This window comes from Heliconius melpomene, chromosome 7, assembly GCF_056956725.1.
Source record: "Heliconius melpomene rosina isolate 202511_hmr_F chromosome 7, ASM5695672v1, whole genome shotgun sequence".
Lineage (NCBI taxonomy): Eukaryota > Metazoa > Arthropoda > Insecta > Lepidoptera > Nymphalidae > Heliconius > Heliconius melpomene.
The window spans coordinates 8,773,313-8,792,244 of NC_140395.1; the positions used below are offsets into that span (position 1 = coordinate 8,773,313).

Sequence of the window (18,932 nt, forward strand, 5' to 3'; positions counted from 1 at the left end):
CTACATTACACATATATACTAATATACTAAAATACTTTATAATTTGACATGTAATTTATTCTGCCATGTCATAACAACCGTCGCAACGCGACCGTTACCGCCACATTTTGATATTCATCATAATATGTCTCTACTTATTATTCGTTTTGATTGTTTAAGCTTATATTTTCTTATTAATTCTATTGAAAACTGAAAATATTTTCATAAATATTCTTATAGTTCAAGCAGGCATAGCCGCGTCCGCGTCCGCTAGGTTATTTAATAAACAGAATTGACTGACAGTCAAATGTGTTGATGTCAATGAATAATTTAATTTACTGGTTCAGAAACAGCCTTAAATATGAAATTATTGATTTGGGTAAGGATTAATAATATTCTATGTAAAATAACTGTAATAATTGCATATAACAAAAAATACCCAAATCGAATCGAATAAATGAATGGATTATCGAATCGAAAATCGAACCTCCTCCATGTTTTGAAAGTCGGTTTAAAACACAAATTAATTACAAACAAATACAGATATAATATAAGTTTAAGTATAGATATGGATTGCTATATATTTGCAGGCAAACTCATGCTTTGAGTTCATTTAAATGACTATAACTTATTTTTAATGAACCGATTTTGATGAAACAAACTATAGATGTTAAGACAGACAGACAAGATATTAAAAGAAAATAATTTGCTTTCTATTTTTGTTTTTAAGTACTCCTCTATTCATTTCAGTCAAAAATACTAAATGTACTGACAAAATATTTTTACTGTGTTATTATATATCGAGATGACTGTAAGCAGTGCTGCCAACCCTACTGTTTTAACAGTAGATTGTCTGTTTTATGCCTCGTATCCCTTTTTTTTGTTTTAGTCCTCATATCTACTGTTTTTTGAAATGCGTAAAAATAATTATTATTATAGGTTAACAGGAACTTTGCTTATTAAATTTGACAAATATGTATAAGTTTGCACTCATTTTATAGCTTCGTTTGTATTATAAATTTTCACTTTTAGTTAAATTTCATAATTGTATTTCTACAGGAAAATACAAAATGCAGCAAAAACTATAATCGCTCGACTTTTTAGATTGCATTGACCTATCATTTTCTGAGCTCCAACCGTAAATCTGGTTATTTGATATTAATTTCAGGTTACCATATCCGATACTTGATCTTGACATTTTTTATGTACGTAACTCTAAAAAATTTACTACGCGAACGTCGAAAGCCTCGAAATTGAAAATGTTGATATAATAAATTATTTTAATACAATTTATAATATATTGGTTAGATATTTGCATTTTAACTTTATTTTCTTTATAAATGGAAAGGTTGTTTTTAATGAAATGTTGTATTTTACTTTATATGCTGTTTTTATTTTCGTGAGGTTGGGGACCCTGACGGAATGTCATATCACATATGTCACAATAACAACTGTCATAACAAATATAAGCGCCATAAATTAAGAATTTAACTGGTTCTGTCAGATCGCGTTTGATGTAGTCAATACACGATTTAGAAGCTCTGTGTTTAAATTCTATTCTCCATTGGTTATCAATTGTATTTCAAGTATTTTTTTTTTTATAATTATTAATATTAGTTTTTAGTGTATTGTAAATAATAGTTGAGGTAAGTTGTTAATTATATTCTTATATTATATGTTTTCCCTTATGTGTCATATTTGACAGGAGGAATGGATATAAGGCCAGAACCGGCCACCTGATCCGGGCGAAATTTTTTATACTCCTGATCCCGATCTTTCATCTCCAAATTAAAGTTCCAGAAAACGCCACAGTATTAACCAAATTATAGGTTCACTCAAAAGGTCAATTATTGATCCTTCCGCTGCTATCCTTCGATCCAAACTATTCATACTTATATATTTATAACTAACCTAACCCTTCCTTTGATGATCTCCTTAATTTTTATTGCGATTCTGATTCTGGCCCTTATATAGTTCACATCTCTCAACTTGAATCAGAGCCACTAGCATGTCTATCTATAAAGGCTCTTAAATTTAGTGAGTTTCTTTATAAAAATAAAATTGAAAATATTAATAAGAAGGTATTAAAAGCATCGGCCGTAGCAAAATAAATATATAGTTTTTATCTGCTGAAGTGGCCAATAATTTTATGTTTAATCCTCTTTTAACCACTCAAAGGTCAAGGCTTTTATTTGTCAAGTGGTATGGGCTTGGTGCGGGATGTACCGATAGAAAGATCCATGCACACCTTCACTGAAAGCTTGAAACTTCCGTCAGGGTGTGTCTCTATTTTAAAAGTGAGAATATTAAATCACAAAAAACAGGTTTTTGATGTGACTACTAGTTGGGTACCTACCTAATCTGTAGTCCTCACTTTTAGAGGTCAAGACAAGTCAAAACAGTGTTTAATTAAAAGTGCAATGTTGCAAAAAAATATTTCCTTATGCAGAGGTGGCAAAACATCTTGACTCTCACATCCCTCCTCCTCATACTCAGCCCTCTGGCCTCCTTGCTAAATCTGCAGTATCCTCTGGGCCTGTTACTCATAATTTTATTTATTGCCAAGACCTATTGTTGTTGTCAAAATTTGATTTAAAATCGTCATGTATTTTTTTTGGAATAAATCAGTATTAATAAAAGGTAAATATTACGCTTCCAACCGGAAGCTCCAACCTTTCCGTGGTTGTCTCCATGCATGTACGCCTCTACATCTAGCTAAATTAAGGGTTAAAGATAATTCTAATTGTGAGTGTGGCTTGGAGGAAGATTCTTCGAATCATATTGTATTTAAATGCCCAAAACTTAACTATGCACTTTATGATATCCTTCCTCTTAATGTACACCATACTGTTAATGTAAAATGTTTATTAGCTTTAGTTTTTAGTCCTCTTATTAAAATGCTGGTAAAGTTTATTGTAGATAATGACATTATGTTATAGTTATATGTGTGTGTGTTTTTTGTTGTATTTAGTTTTATTTATACATTACTAATATAGTGTTTGTTTGTTTTAGGGTTTGAACTAGTTCATCCACTACCATATATATATATTTACTGCTTCATATCATTCGTGTGTTTTCTATTGTACGTGACACTGGCAGATTATTTTGCGCCTGTCATCGCAAAATCAGGCCATTAAAAACAAAAGAACTTACTAGAAATATAACCAGTAAGTGGCAAGTAGTTAGTCCGTTAATTGGTAATCTGTAATCGTCAAGTAATTGGATATCAGGTAGGTAATTATTATATTTATTATTGAAATATTATTATATTTCAGTAATGAATGCAATTGCCCATATTTAAAATTTATTATAAATTTTGAATTTCAGCCTGATTTTTGAGCATTTAATATGGTGCTAGCTCATAATGTTAATGAGGTTAACCGGACAAAGGATATACAAATAACACAAGATGTAACGTTTGACACTATGCTTCTTTCTTCGCGTACGTTAAATGGTTTGAAAGTTTCTGGTTTCTACAAACCCTCCCCGATTCAGTTACATGGCATTCCTTTAGGAAAATGTGGATTTGGTAAGAAAATAATATTAAAATATATTTTGTATCTTTATCTTACTATTAGTTTTATATTTAAACAAACTCTTTCAGACTTATTACTGGAGGCTAAATCCGGCACAGGGAAAACAGCTGTGTTTACAGTAATCGCACTTGAAAATTTAGACTTACATAAAGGACTACAGGTCATTATACTAGCACCAACTCGTGAAATAGCTGCTCAAATTTGTGACGTTTTAAAACAAATAGGACAAAAATTTGATGGTAATAGATTATAAATTTTATAAATGTGTATATTTGGCACTTCTTTGTATGTGTGCCTAATTTATATTCTTGTGATTAATGTTACAGGATTATGTGTAGAAGTTGTAATGGGTGGTTTACCTATTCAGGATGATATTAATAAATTTAAAAATAATGATATACACATAGTTGTTGGCAGCCCTGGACGCTTAAAACATCTTATTCAAGAAAAACATATTAATGTGAAATCAGTAAGGCTTTTCGTTCTTGATGAAGCTGACAAATTAATGGAGAAAAGTTTTTTAGCAGATATAAAATTTATAAATTCTACTTTGCCAAAACAAAAACAGGTTATTATGAGTAGTGCTACCTATCCTGAAAGCTCAAAAGAGTTTATGAATCAATTTGTTCATGATGCACAACATATTTGCCCTAATAGCAATTGTCTCTTATTAGGTGTTACTCAAAAAATAACACAAGTAAAGTACAGCAGTAACATAGTAAAACAAACAGAAAACAGATTTAAAGAATTATTACAAATTTTAACTAAAATACAATTTAAGCAATGTTTAATTTTCTGTAATTACCAAGCCAGAGTGGGAGAATTACATAAAATGCTAACAAAAGAGAAATGGCCAGTTCAACAGTTATATGGTCAACAAGAACAGATTGACCGTTTAGATGCACTTAAAACTTTACAACAATATAAATGTAGGATTTTAGTGTCTACAGATTTAGCTGCACGTGGAATAGATGCATCAAATGTAGATTTGGTAATAAATTTTGAGCCCCCATACGATTGGCCAACTTATTTACATAGAATAGGAAGGGCAGGAAGATTTGGGTCCTATGGATTAGCTGTTACAATACTAGGTGAAGGCATAGAAAAAAACAAATTTATTACTTTACTGCAGTCCATAAATGCTTCTGCCTGCCTGACTTCTTTATGGTCTGAAGGCAATTCCGAGGATAATTTAACTGATGAAAAATCGGTAAATTATATTCCGACATGTAATTCTCTTACAAATTACTGTAATGAAAATAAATTAGAGAAGTTGTGGAAAATAATTTCTGATGATCCAGAGCTAAAAAAATCAAATCAAAATATAACTAATTTTGATGACTTATCAAGTTCATATAAAGAAGCAAAACAAGATATTGAATCATTTTCAGATTTGGTTACTTCTTACAAAACGATTCAAGTTTCTGATCATCCTGATTCTAATAATTTTTATAAGAATATTAAGATGCCTAATCAATCAGATATAGTATATTTAAATGAAAATCTTAATTTTATAAAAACGAATATTGAAAAAAAAGGAGACAACCCTAGAGAATTAAATCATGATAATGATAACAATTCTATAACACCTGATGCCACATTGTTTAGTTCTAATTCCGAAGATACACACCATAAAAATTGTGCCAAGCATCATCTGAAATGTGATATCAATGATTATAAAATAAACATGTATTTTGATAATGAGAATGAATTAAAATATAAAGTAGAAAATAAAGTTGAAAATAGCTTAAATTTAGAAGATAAAAAACTTGGGTTATTAAAATTAGGTTTGCCAACATGTTTTTCTAGCACCTATAATAGGCAAAAAAAATATTCAAGAATAACCCAACAAAATAAAAATACTAATACAAAAGTAACAAAATATTCTGAACAAAATGCAAGTGACAATCCTAAAAAAATATTAAAAAATATAAATGAGGATACTATTTCTAATTATAATTTAATTAAAAGAAATCATGCCAAAAGCAAAAAAACAGAAGAAAATCAGATACTGAGGCAAAATACTAATACAAGTAATTTTCCATATAATTCTCGTGCTTCATTTTCTTATTTATCTCAAAATTGTGTTGTAAATCGACAAAATGATTATACTAATTGGTACACCAAACTGAAATTACAAGTAAAACAAATTGAACATTTTATTTATATTGAAGAACTTAATAAATTATATAAATAGTTAAGTTACTTTATTTTTTCAATTTATAGCTTTGTGATTTGAGAACTATTTATTTTTATTATAATTTCATGGAAGGTAAATAATAATAATAAAAGACAAGTATATTAAAATGAATTTTATATGTATTTAAATATAATAGGAAAGGACTAGATTACACCTTACAATAACATTTAATACAATGTTTTTTTTGTACATTTAAAAGTGAATTTATATACTAAAGAATATTAGGTTTTAGGAAAATAGTGTCAAGTATTTGAAATAAACTTTTACCAATATTATAGTTTGTTCTTTTAATATAACTGTAGACAGAAACTGAAAATTAAATCCCCAAGTTAATGTTGATTAAAGTAGATTTTGGATTATCTGGCCTTCCATTTATGTCAACTTGAGATTATCTGGAGTAGCAACTAGATACATGTATATGTAGATGTGTAACATTGATTTAAAATATATATTTTGAAGTGACAAACACAACTAATATTAGTAGGTAAATATTTCTAATGTATATACAGAGTGTAACTCGATCAACGGATTGTAATTGTACTGGCCATCTTAAAACCTACTTATACTCATAAAAATGTAGTAGTTGTAAGTAGTATAATGAGTGCAGATCCAACAATTTTTTTCAAAAACATCACAAATTCCCTAATATCTGTTGAACCACTTAATCACTAAACATATATGGGGGAGAAAGGGATAGGTACTGAGGTCCCGCCCTATTTACAGGCTACCGTTGATCCGCCTATCGTGTTACACTAAGTATATACAAATAAACTTATATTTATATTATGATTTAAGTCCGATTATCTGGCTATTTTTTTAGTAGTACTATTAATCTGGTTAATTACTAATGTATTGAGACAACGTCTAATGTAATGAAATAGATGCAAATTAAGGATTAATTACATCACATGAAAAAGGGGAGAGGGAGGTGGTCGATAAAGTGTGACAAAGGGAGAGATGGTCCTAAAATTTTATCGTTAGTAGGGGCAGGATGTGAGTCACAAATGAGACCAGCTCTAACAAGGACGAAGGGAGGGATCAAAAATCACGAAATTCGTGTGACGTAATTAATAGATGACCCCTTTTTTATTTTTGATCATTTACTATGTCTCAAACTGTCGCGCTTACATTCGCGCGCACACCCTTGCTCAACTGGCCTCGACGTAAGATTATTTAATATTATAAAAGGGATACTAAGACATAGATACATATTGAATATTTTTCTCGGTAAACCATTTGCATATAAATCGAATATTAATAATTTCTTATCCTAGTTGCAAGAACTCATTTCTAATTAAAACTTAATATTATAATAGTAAATGTAAAAGTCGATTTATTTATATGCACCCTACCCTACGTCCGGAGTACTATGTAACCAGGTCGAGGCATAATAATTAATCTTATATTCAGATGAAAAGTTGTATTGGAAAGAAATATAACTCTAGCTCGATAGGGAAAGTGAGGTAAGATGATAAAAGGCTAATTGCTATGGTCCTGTTGTATAGTCGATTCTAATAGCTAAGTAATACCTGAATGTATAATTCTTATATATAAAAATGTAATATATAAGAATTATACAGGGTGGAAGAAGAACGCTCCTTTTACTGAAACTGCATATAGGGTAAAATATTTCAAACCTAGAACTAAAACACTTTTTCAGGTATAGGCTTATTTACTACAATATATTTATTCAAGTATTTAAAAAAAATCATTCCATAATGAAAAAATCCAATTTATCTATTTTTGAAAGTTAAAGTTTCAAAGAATTTTTAAATTATCGTAATTGAGAGTTAGTTGAAAAAATACAATATTGTTTTGGTTTACCATATGTAAGACAGTTAAGTGTTCAGAATAATTATACGTAACATACGAACGTACTATACGTATTTACGAGAATATACTTATTTGTATTTATATGAAATTGTTAGTAAGTAATTAAAAAAGATTTCTCATACTACGCTGAATCATCCGTGAAAACTGGGACTGTCTGTCAAGTTTGGGACATTTAATTTTTGGGCTAAAAATCGGGGCATCTGGCAACGCTAACTAGGTTTCATCCATTTAATTTTAGTTATGTTTTCTATATTTTTTACTAAATACCTGACTTATTTTAATGATTAAAACTTTTACTAGATTTATCATGTTCATATAAAATCTGACATATTTTATGAACTGCAGTGTAACAATATATAACATATTAATTAGTGACGATTTCAATAAACTTTATAGTGTTATTTATTAACTAACAAAAAATATATTGGAAGGCTTATGCAAGCTCAGTTACTTAATTAAAACTCTCAAATGTGCATGGAATTATTACTGTAATGTGTTGTAAAATTATAGACCGAATAAAGACATTTTTTAACATTTCATTAGAAACTAAGTAAATAATCATCTCATTGACACGGAAACACTACGCACTACGCAGGTAAGTCATTCCATAGTTGTGTGGCCCGAGGAAGGAAGTTCACAAGGAAGCGGAGTAGTAGAGTACCACATATACCCAGAGCATTCCTCATGATACATGTGGGTAGAAAAAAGTGATGAGACATCCGTAATGATTCGAACGGCTCTACGCTATATGTGCTCAAGAGCTATACAAGTTATTAAGTAGGTATATGCTATCAAACTGAATGCGAAATTTTAGAACATCTTTTACGATCCTTTAAAAAGTATACCTAAATGGGTTTAACCAAAAAGTAATACTGAAAAAAATTAATACAATCGAAAATTATAATAATTTCATGCTGTTTCCATGAATTTGTATGACAAATTGAATTCGTCATTAATAATTAGACATTTGACACTACATCTAGCTTACAACAACATGGTACTCCATTTTTGTTAATCAGCACACTTCTCAATAGTTTCTTACAGAAATAGTTTTGTATTTTTAAATGTTAACTAAATAACAAATAATAAGGAGTATGGTCTTACAAATATTTGTAATGTTACATGTCCCTTTGTGAACACTATCAGAAATGTGACACACCATTAAAAACATACTTACATTAAATACGTAACGAAAGTACGTGTAAATAGACCACAATTAATGGCATATAAAAAAAATATTAAATTTAAATGGTATACATAAAACTTATAGATAAAAAAATATGATTTACTATAAATATTGTTCACATAATGTAATGCCAGGGTTACAGAACCAATGCTATAAGTATAAACATTTATTTATTGGTTTTGTGTAAAATATTTTGGTGATACAATCTATTACATATTTTAACCAAATGTGAAACATTTTTCTATTTTGTATTTACTAATAAAGGAAGCAATTAGATAAAATGCAACATCCCCTCAAATAGTATATAACCCGTCCAACTGAACCATAACCATAATACTGTATCCATTTTAATTTTGCACTTGAATTACCCTATTTTTGGCTAATAGACAAGGAGAACCTAGTTAAAAGTCAGTGTGTTTTCTGACTATTTTAGATACATAGAATGTTAAATGACTCAATATTATTAACTTTTTCTATAAATACGCAAGAGATAATAATATAGATTTAATAATATTTTAATTACAAGCATTCTTAAGAGTGAACTTTGAATACTACAATTTATGGGATTATTTTCCGTCAAAGAAGTCAAAAGCACTTTGAGCCTCTCCCAAACAAATGTTTAAATTGTTCCAGATGGGCTCAAAGTAAGTAATCATTACATTTTATACAAGTGAATGGAGAAAATAAATATTTGAATTAAGGTATTCACCCCTTTGTAAGTGTCCAAGTTAACCCTTAAATGCATGATTTTATTTTTAGACCGAGAAAAAATATATTTTGGAGCCATGAATATGCTGATTTAGGGAAAAATAATAAAAAAAACAAAATTACGATCGGCTTTGATTTGTCAAAATCAATTTAAATTTGACAGTCGTGAAGAAAAAAAGTGTGTTGCCACTCGATTAAATATATCACCATGATAGTAATAATCCTGCAACAGCATGCATTGAACTCATACTAATAATTTTATGGTCGTTTGAATGGTATGTTGCAGTTTTACTACTTTATGCATTTAAGGGTTAAGTTGACTTAGAAGAAACAGTATTATACTTTTTACAAATCTCCTCATGTAATTTTGTGTTTCCTTTAATTTGTTTTACAGCAAGGGTTATATCAAAATTCCTTTCTGTATCAAATTTGAATGTAAATTCAAAGCCAAATTTTTTATTGCTCACCTTATTATGTAGTATGAACTTTGTGAGTTCAAGAACAACAAATTAATAACATATAATGAAAAGAATAAAATGTACAGCCTCCACTTTATTTGGCAAGTATTTGCCAGGAACATTATGATTTCTTCATTGCTTCATAGTCCTTAATCTTTCTTTTCATGGCTTTCTGAAATAGTATCAATAAATAATGAAGGAGTTAGATATAAATTTAATAAACATTTTTATATGATGTTTACATTGCCTTATAGATTTCTTAAATGTTTTAATGTTGATATGACGCTTTGCTATTATATATTTTTAATAAGACATATGCATATGGTTTCTTACCTGTGACTTCTTCTTCATCGGCATCAAGTATGTCTGCACAGCAAATAGAATAACAAATGAGTGAAAGGAAACCAAGGGGGAGACCAAACACTAGTGCTGTAAGTACTGGATTGCCACGCCACATGCTTACAAGAGTTGTTCTTGCTTCATAAAAACCCCTGTACATGCGAACCAGCCAGTTATTTCCACCATAGGCCTGAAAAAATTATAAATATAACTTTTTACAGCTATTGACATAGCATAGAAATGTAAAAAAAAATGTGTAATTAATTTGCTGCTAATTAAACAAATCCATAACACAGGTTACTTTACAAGACAATTAAATAAATATAAAAAGTATTTAAACCACAACAGGTTATAAATAACTTTATATCATAATAAAAATATACTACTAATAATATAAAAATATTTACAGGAGCCATTTGGTTATGTATTTGCTCAAGGAACATAGCTACAGCCTCAGGTGTCATCAACACTGGATCATCGTCAGGAATATGATGGTGGCTTGTAGTAGAATTAAGAACTATCAAATGTGGCACTGTTAGTTCTGACATAGCTATTGTATTTGCCAATTCAGGATTTCCCATCCAACCAAATTGAAATCTTTGATGAAGGTCATGCTTTTTATTTCTGGAAATAATTATATTGATAAATACATTTAAAAAATCGCCAACATGTTGTGTGTCTAAGGTATCTACATGTGCATGCTCAGTCAGCCAAGTTTAATAAAAGTAAAATAGCAATGCATTATATGTGATATAACACAAACCAATCAGATAGTATATAACCAATCTAATACAATAATATATAAAATAACAAAATAAGATTGAAAAGTTATATTAAGCCAAACAACAACAAACCTTATAATGCCCTCAACCATATCCTTGAAATCTTGTTCTGTTTGTGTTATTTCATTCAGTTTATTTTCTGAAACCACAGCTATTACAATATACTTCTCTGTGTCCATTAAGTCATTAATATTAGATCGTGTTATTTTTGGAAAGAAACCAAATCTTTCTGAATTCACCCATTTATTTAAAGTATAATTTAATGAATCTTTCTCCAAAAGTAACTCTGGTGTTGCTGAAATAAAACAGTAATTGTTAAGTATGGTAAAAATGAAAGTGTCTATTATTATATATTTTTTAAACTGTCTTTATACCTTTAAAGTAGAAAATTTCTTCCTCTTTATATACAAAAACAGTTGTTTCATTTGGAGGCTTCAAATGTTTTATAGCTATTTCATGAGGTACAGAATAAAACCAGCTGTAAGCTTGATATTTCTCAGCATGATTTGAGAATGTGTCCTATTAACAAGTAACAAAATTAAAAACATACAAACAAAACAACAGCATCTTTCTCACAATATTTTTCTAACACTGATTGCTTTCATTAACAGTGTCTTTAGATCCATACAATAACTTCTTATTCGTATTTATGTTCAGACCATTTTCCACCAACATAGTAAATGAGGAAAGATATTTTGTATATGATTAAAGAAGGTACATTTCTGTACCTACAGGAAAAAATAAATAAAAATTAATTTAATGTTAGTTTCCATGTCAATGCAATTATTAGTAACAGAATTTAAACAGATCAATTCTCATAAAGTCATACAGCCCATTTTACTATATATCATTCATAACTTTTCGAGTTAAATAGTTTCCTATGTACAGGAAGTGCTTGTTTAAGGTTCTTCTTCCATGGACTACAGATTTTACATTTTCTGTAGGTTATTATTATTTCAATGAGGATGCAAAAGACCGTGCAAAGTGAAGTAGGTTGAGTAGGAAGGCAGACCCTGGTAATAGCCAGGATTAATGCAAGGAAGAAGAAGAAGATATTAGTTGAACTTTCTTATAGTCAAGTGAATTTTGAATTGTGAATAAAACTTTTACTGTAAAGATTTTTTTACCCATAACAGTCCCTGCTGCTTTCCAACATAACCAAAAAAGACATTATGAGTCTCTTTTAAATATCCGAAACTGTCAGCATGAGATAATCTTTGTACAGCTGGTTGTGCCATTCGCATTGCATAGTTGACCATATCTTCTTTAAGTCTTTCACCTGAATACTGATGCCAATTTTCTCCTTTGATACTGAAAAATTCAATTAATATAAGAAAGATAATATCGAGATAATTAATGTATGAATAGTATTATAATTAAAAAGATAACTTACAACATTATAGTAGGGAAAGCCCTAACTTTAAAATGAGTTGCCACTGCTGCAAAACGTGTACAATCTACCTTCGCTACTCTAATTTCAGAGTTATACAAAGCTTGAGCAACATGCCCCCAAATAGGCTCGATTCTTCGGCAGTGAGCACACCATGGTGCATAAAATTTGACAAACCAAACACCATCCTTGCTAATATCAATGAATTTGTCACTTAATTCTAAGACTCTGGACGAAGAAACACGACTTGATCCTACAGGGAATATATAAAGCTTCTATGAAACGAATATTTTTAAAAATGTTTGCTTCAATATTGATTATTTTAAATATATTTAATAAAAATGCAGGTAAAGAAAACACGATCATAAAATACGTAATTGAACACCTTAATTAGATTTACGTTTACTTAAATAGTTCCAGATAATATTTTATTTACTCACCTAAAATTAGGAATAAAACAGTACCCAACAGTAAGTTCATTATTGTTAGTTATTAAAGCAAGTGTCATTGATTTACAAACATATGATTCAAACGTTAAGATCATTCAATAAAATTGTTAATTACCTATACATTGTAATCTAACATAAACTGTGAAATGAACTTGAATTGTTGAACACAGACCACAGAGCACAGAACACATTTACTTGCCACAGAGTAGTTTAATTAACAGGCAACTTGACATTGTATATCGATAAGTACTGCCAGTACCTAAAATCACCATAGCTACATTTATACAACAAAATATCATAATTTTTCGTTTTTTATTAATCTCAAATTTATTATTAATTTTCTAATTACTTTTCAAATAATTAATAAAGTGTTCTGTTCTATTCCTACTCTTAGGGTATGGTTTCCCGACTTTCAACCGTGCCAGTGGAGCCAGTAAACCAGTAATCACCTCGCGGCTAGGGACACGAAAAAAGTATCGATACTTTGTGGTATCGAGTACATTGCCTTTCGATACCGATACTTTTGTACTCGGTACTTTTTATTCGATACTTTTACTTGTCAAGTACTTTTTATAAGGTATCGTATCGAATAAATTAAAAGCTGACTTGACTTTTTTTTTGCATTTCGGCTGGTTCGATCATGACATGTGTCATGCTTATGGTTATGACAATTGGCAGCATTGATAACGCAATGGGATGCAAGGGGGCCATAATATCTAAGTGCCCTGAAACAGTCAACCTCACCTGCCCGTGGTGCATCCTGCTGATCTACGGAAGAGGCTCTGACGACCGAACAATGGCCAGCCAGGCTTCAAATTAGGCTGGTGACGGGCAGCAGCGTCACCAGTGCAAGGGGGCCCGGCCCTGCGCTCGCCAACACGCCCTTGCCTAGCGTGGCGAGTATGGGCAACACTTCCCATGTCTGCACACCGAAAGAAACGGCCCTCAGTTCCCGGTGGCCCTGCTATTCCCGACCATCGTGGTGATGGTCGTGATCACGGCGGGGCATAGGGTGCGAAGAATCTCCGAGTAGGATCCGGTCACCACACATACCACCAACTACATTTGGCTACATATAATGCTCGTTCGTTGAAGGCAGATGTCCATCTAGCTGAGCTCGAGTCGGAGTTAGGACACATAAACTGGCACATTCTTGGGCTGTCAGAAGTCCGAAGACCGGGAGAGGACACGATAATCCTGAAATCGGGCGACCTACTCTACCACCGAGAGGGCGATAAGAGGTCACTAGGCGGAGTTGGCATATTGGTTAACAAAATTCTCTCTGGCAATGTGATGAAAGTCAGCAGTGTGTCCACTCGGGTAGCATACCTCATACTCAAACTGACTAGTAGTTACTCTCTGAAAGTGATTCAGGTTTATGCTCCCACGTCGACACACCCTGACGACGAGGTCGAGGCCGTCTATGACGACATAACAAAGGCCTTACACAACACCACCAAGACCCACTCCACTGTTGTTATGGGGGACTTCAATGCCAAAGTAGGAGCACAAGAACGCGGTGAATCGGTTATTCAACGCGTGATCGCACGATATTAGTAACAGAAACCGTAGGGGCCAAATGCTAGTTAACTTTCTCGAATCCCAGAGGCTCTCTCTGATGAATTATTTTTTCTAGAAAAAGCCTCAGAGGAAGAGGACATGGTGAAGCCCAGATAATGTGACTAAAAATGAGATCGACTTTATCATGACGAATAGGCGGTATATATTCAAAGACATCTCAGTGATTAACATGTTTAATACCGGAAGTGATCACCGACTTGTACGAGGGATTTTGAATATAAACTTCCGACTCGAGAGAAATCGTCTGATAAAGTCTACGCTCCGACCGTCACAACGCCATATCGTTGCTAAATCCGACGAGTTCCAGCTGGAACTCCAAAACCGATTCCAATTGCTGAAAACCACGAAAGATGTTGACCAATATACCAATCAGTTTGCGAAGGTCGTCCGAGAAGTGGGAAAGGCTTTTTGCCAACAAGTAGGAGTAAATCATCCAAGCTCTCGGCCAAAACAGTGGATCTCATCAGATCCAGGCGGGAGACGTCTGCGGATTCGCCAAGTTTCCGCCTTCTCAATAAACGTGTAAAAAATCAAATACGATTCGACCTCCGCCAAAGCAATCTAAGAGCAATCGAAGATGCTATAGAACGAAATAGAGGCTCGAAAGTATTTGCTAAACAATTGGGAAGGAGTCAATTGGCGAAGCTGACGACATCTGATGGTCGAGTCATTACATCGAAACCAGATCTACTCCTAGAAGCCGAAATATTTTATGGAGGACTGTATTCCTCTCATGCACCTAAACCCACCATTGAAGACGCGGATGACAAACGTGTCAAACTAAGCCGTCACTTCACGGACGAGCTACCGGACATATATATAGAGATTGCCGAAATTGGGATGGCTCTTAAGCAGCTCAAGAACAACAAGGCACCTGGGGAGGACGGTATTACCACAGAACGGTCTTGGAGCAGCTCCGAAAGATCTTTAATACCGTCTTAAACAAGCCGGAGGCATGATCTAGAAGTGTGGTCATATTGTTCTTCAAAAAAGGTGATAAAACGCGCCTCAAGAACTACAGACTGATAACACTTCAAAGCCATGTCTATAAGCTGTTCTCAAGAGTCATATCAAACCGGCTTGCCCGAAGATTTGACGATTTCCAACCTCTTCAACAGACCGGGTTTCGAAAAGGTTACAGTACCGTAGACCACATCCACACACTACGACAGATTATACAATCAGCAAAGACCGAGGAATATAATCGCCCTCTGTGTCTCGTGTTTGTAGACTACGAAAAAGCCTTCGACTCCATCGAAACCTGGGCTGTTCTCGATTCTCTGCAGCGATGTCGATTGGCGGTATATCAAGGTGTTGAAATGTATATATAAATCCGCTTCGATGACTGTCCAAATTCACCAATCCCTCTAAAGCGCGGAGTAAGACAGGGAGATGTAGTATCTCCGAAACTGTTTACTAACGCTTTAGAGGATGTCTTCATACAATGGACTGGAGAGCGCAGGGTATTACTATCAACGGAGAATACATTTCACAACTTCGATTTGCTGACGACATAGTTATAATGGCCGAATCGCTGCATGAGTTATAACGGAGATGCTGCAAAGCCTGAGCGTTTCTTCCAGACGGGTGGGTCTGGGCATGAACTTGGATAAGACTAAGGTCATGTTCAATTCATTTGCAGACCCAGGGCCAGTAATCGTCGGTAGTGTGTGTGAAAAGTCAGAAAATGAAAGAAACAAAAGTTTAACGACCAACTTCTGGGAAAAAACGAACTTTTTCTCGAGGTCGCTTTCTAACCAGTAGAATGAAAGGGGTGCAAGTTCGAAAGACAACAAAGTCAATAACACTACTAGTTTAAGGTAAAAAGAGTAGCCAGACAATATGGAAATTTATAAAGTTATTTATGCTGCCAGTTCATTATATTCTAACAAAATTTTATCTATATACAGTGGGTAAAAAAAGTATTTGCACACCTAATTTTTTTGAAGTTACACCTAGAAAAACACAGAATGATTTCAGTGAATTATTGTATTTAATAGCTTAATCTATATATATTTAGAATTGATTATTAAAAATTCTTAGAAAACAGAAATAAAAAAATTAGATGGTAAAAGCACCTTTTTTAAAGTCAAATAAGTATTTGCACACCAACCATTCCCTAGATACAATGTTATTCCCGCGACAATTTGTCACTTTAGGTAAAATGTGCACATTGTATGTATACATGTGAACATCGGGAAACGTATTCTAATAACGAGACATTTGTTTAGTGTGCAGAAAGAATCTTGAAGCCAACATGCCGAAAGAATTTGAACTGTCGTTATCGACGCGTGAAGAAATTATTTTACTCCGTAATGAAGGTTGAAGTTATCGCCAAATCGGGTCAAATTTAAAGTATTTAACTTACTCGACTGTGTAGTAAATTATAAAAAACCGAGAAGAAATGGGTGGTGTTGAAAATAAGGAAAGGTCCGTTCTTCCGAAAAAGCTCAGTACGAGAGAAAGGCGACAAATTTTAAAATCGGTACAAAATTAACCATTTACAAGCGCTCAGACCTTAGCAAATGATATCGCGTCAAGTTCAGGTAAGGTTGTCTGTGCCCAAACTGTAAGAAACGTACTGGGTAATGGTGGTCTTCGTAGCAGAACAGCGAGGAAAAATTCTTTCATAAGTGAGGCCAATATAGCAAAAAGACTAACTTTCGCGAAAGAATACTTAAATACCCCTTTAGAATTTTGGTACAATTTTATTTTTTTCTGACGAAAGCAAATTTTATATTTTTGGAACGGACAGACAAACATTTGTGTGGCGCAAGCCAAATACTGAACTTCAGGCGAAACATGTGCATAGTACAGTTAAACACGGCGGTGGTCTTGTGATGGTATGAGGCTGCATGACAGCAAATGGTGTGGGAAACTTGGTTTTTATCGAAGGAATAATGAAAGCAGTAGATTATGGTAAAGTGTTGCGCGATATTTTGTCTTGCAGCGCATCGAAATTAGGCGTAAGTGAGACATACTACTTTCAGTAGGACAATGATCCTAAGCATACAGCTATGAAAACCTAAGGAATGGGTGATGTACAATGTCCGTAGAATGCTGAAAACTCCGCCATAAACGCCAGACATCCACCCAATTGAAAATTCATGGCCTCTGCTGGATTAAAATTTGAGGAAAATGAAATATTTAAATAAAATGATTTGAAGGGTGCTTTGGTGGAGAAATGGGCTCAAATCTCGATTTAAACAACGTCCAAATTATTGGAATCGATGCCAAGGAGATTGCAAGTCATCATTGATGCTAATGGAATGCACACAAAATATTAAGTGTCTTTTCTTTCATTTATTATTGATTTTTTTTACAAAATACGTACAAGCTGGTTGGTGTGCAAATACTTATTTGACTTTAAAATATGTGTTTATACCTTCTCATTCTCTAATTTGTATTTTCTGAGAAATCTTATTAACCAATTCGAAATATATATAGATGATGATGATGATGATGTCCTCCCAGACGTATCCGTCGACGGCGACACACTGTTATATTTCGACTAATTTATATTTCGACGTTCGTGAGCGCGAATGTGACTTGCAAAGCCAAATTTATTTTTAAAGATTCGGTCACAGATAGCGCAGTGAAGCTGCCCATTATCATTATAAGTGTAGTTATAGGAGGGCTTGGGTCGAGTTTTCAGAAGCTGGCGTTTGGCATCAAGATGTTCGATGCGAGCGCGCTCAAAATTAATAATACCCGTTTTGACAGCATTTCGCCACTCCGGTCTCCGAGTAGCAAGCTCCTCCCAAGAATCGCAAGATATTCCACAGGATGTTAGGTGGCGCTTCAGAACATCCTTGTAGCGTAGAAATTGTCCTCCGGTTTTGCGCTTTCCTGAGCTAAGCTCTGAATAAAAGACTGACTTTGGCAACCTTGAGGAGTCCATACGCACAAGGTGTCCAGACCAATTAAGCTATTAAATACAATAATTAACTAAAAGCATTCTGTTTTTTTGTAGATGTAACATCAAAAAATTAGGGTGTGCAAATACTTGTTTTACCCACTGTATATAAAATCGAAAGGTCACTCACTCATCACGAAATCTCAGAAACTACATGTGCTAGGAATCTCAAATTTTGCATAGGCGTTATTTATAGGCCGTAGGTGCTCGCTAAGACGGGAATTTGCAATATTCGACTTCTAAGAGGTTGTTTTTGGGGTCGAAAGTTTGTATGAAACTTCGTTACTACAAATGCTACGAGATTTTGCATAGACGTCACTAGGACGTAGCCATGCAGACAGAAATTAATAATAACATAGTTCACGCGGGTGAAACCGCGAGCGGGCCGCTAGTAAAATATATTATGTTTCAATGTCCATTGTAATTTTCATTATCGATACTTTTTCTTCGTGCAAATGTGAGAACATAAAGTAGGTATAATAATTAATTATTATAATAATTATGGTAGTTAGACTTTGCTTAAGTTATTTATTAACGTTACTAAGCAGACACAACATTGAAAAACGATTAAAATA

At 33.0% G+C, this 18,932-nt stretch overlaps 3 protein-coding genes across 7 annotated transcripts; 2 read left to right on the top strand and 1 right to left on the bottom strand.

Annotated features, from left to right (window-relative positions):
• The first annotated feature begins 1,355 nt into the window (after positions 1-1,355).
• Positions 1,356-9,783, top strand: LOC146537657 (putative ATP-dependent RNA helicase DDX20). Of its 4 annotated transcripts, none has more exons than XM_085187821.1 (5): positions 1,356-1,625; positions 2,992-3,209; positions 3,307-3,508; positions 3,584-3,754; positions 3,842-9,783. In XM_085187821.1, the coding sequence occupies exons 3-5, from the start codon at positions 3,328-3,330 to the stop codon at positions 5,710-5,712; spliced, it is 2,223 nt and encodes a 740-aa protein (XP_085043947.1). In that variant the 5' UTR covers positions 1,356-1,625; positions 2,992-3,209; positions 3,307-3,327; the 3' UTR covers positions 5,713-9,783. The 4 variants fall into 4 exon arrangements, with proteins under 4 accessions (XP_085043947.1, XP_085043948.1, XP_085043950.1 ...); XM_085187822.1 differs by having other exon boundaries at positions 1,373-1,625; positions 2,992-3,213; XM_085187824.1 differs by lacking the exon at positions 1,356-1,625 and adding an exon at positions 1,684-2,016.
• On the bottom strand, positions 5,815-13,054 carry LOC146537658 (protein disulfide-isomerase TMX3-like). Of its 2 annotated transcripts, XM_085187832.1 has the most exons (8): positions 12,852-13,054; positions 12,415-12,664; positions 12,149-12,332; positions 11,396-11,540; positions 11,094-11,316; positions 10,647-10,863; positions 10,234-10,429; positions 5,815-10,072 (listed from the first exon to the last, which is right to left on the bottom strand). In XM_085187832.1, exons 1-8 carry the CDS (start codon positions 12,889-12,891, stop codon positions 10,050-10,052), a joined length of 1,278 nt encoding a protein of 425 aa, XP_085043958.1. In that variant the 5' UTR covers positions 12,892-13,054; the 3' UTR covers positions 5,815-10,049. The 2 variants fall into 2 exon arrangements, with proteins under 2 accessions (XP_085043958.1, XP_085043959.1); XM_085187833.1 differs by lacking the exon at positions 12,415-12,664 and having other exon boundaries at positions 12,852-13,052.
• A 446-nt stretch (positions 13,055-13,500) lies between these two features.
• LOC146537659 (uncharacterized) lies at positions 13,501-15,383 on the top strand. The gene is made up of 3 exons (XM_085188221.1): positions 13,501-13,659; positions 13,956-14,379; positions 14,815-15,383. Exons 1-3 carry the CDS (start codon positions 13,501-13,503, stop codon positions 15,381-15,383), a joined length of 1,152 nt encoding a protein of 383 aa, XP_085044347.1.
• Positions 15,384-18,932: the final 3,549 nt, after the last annotated feature.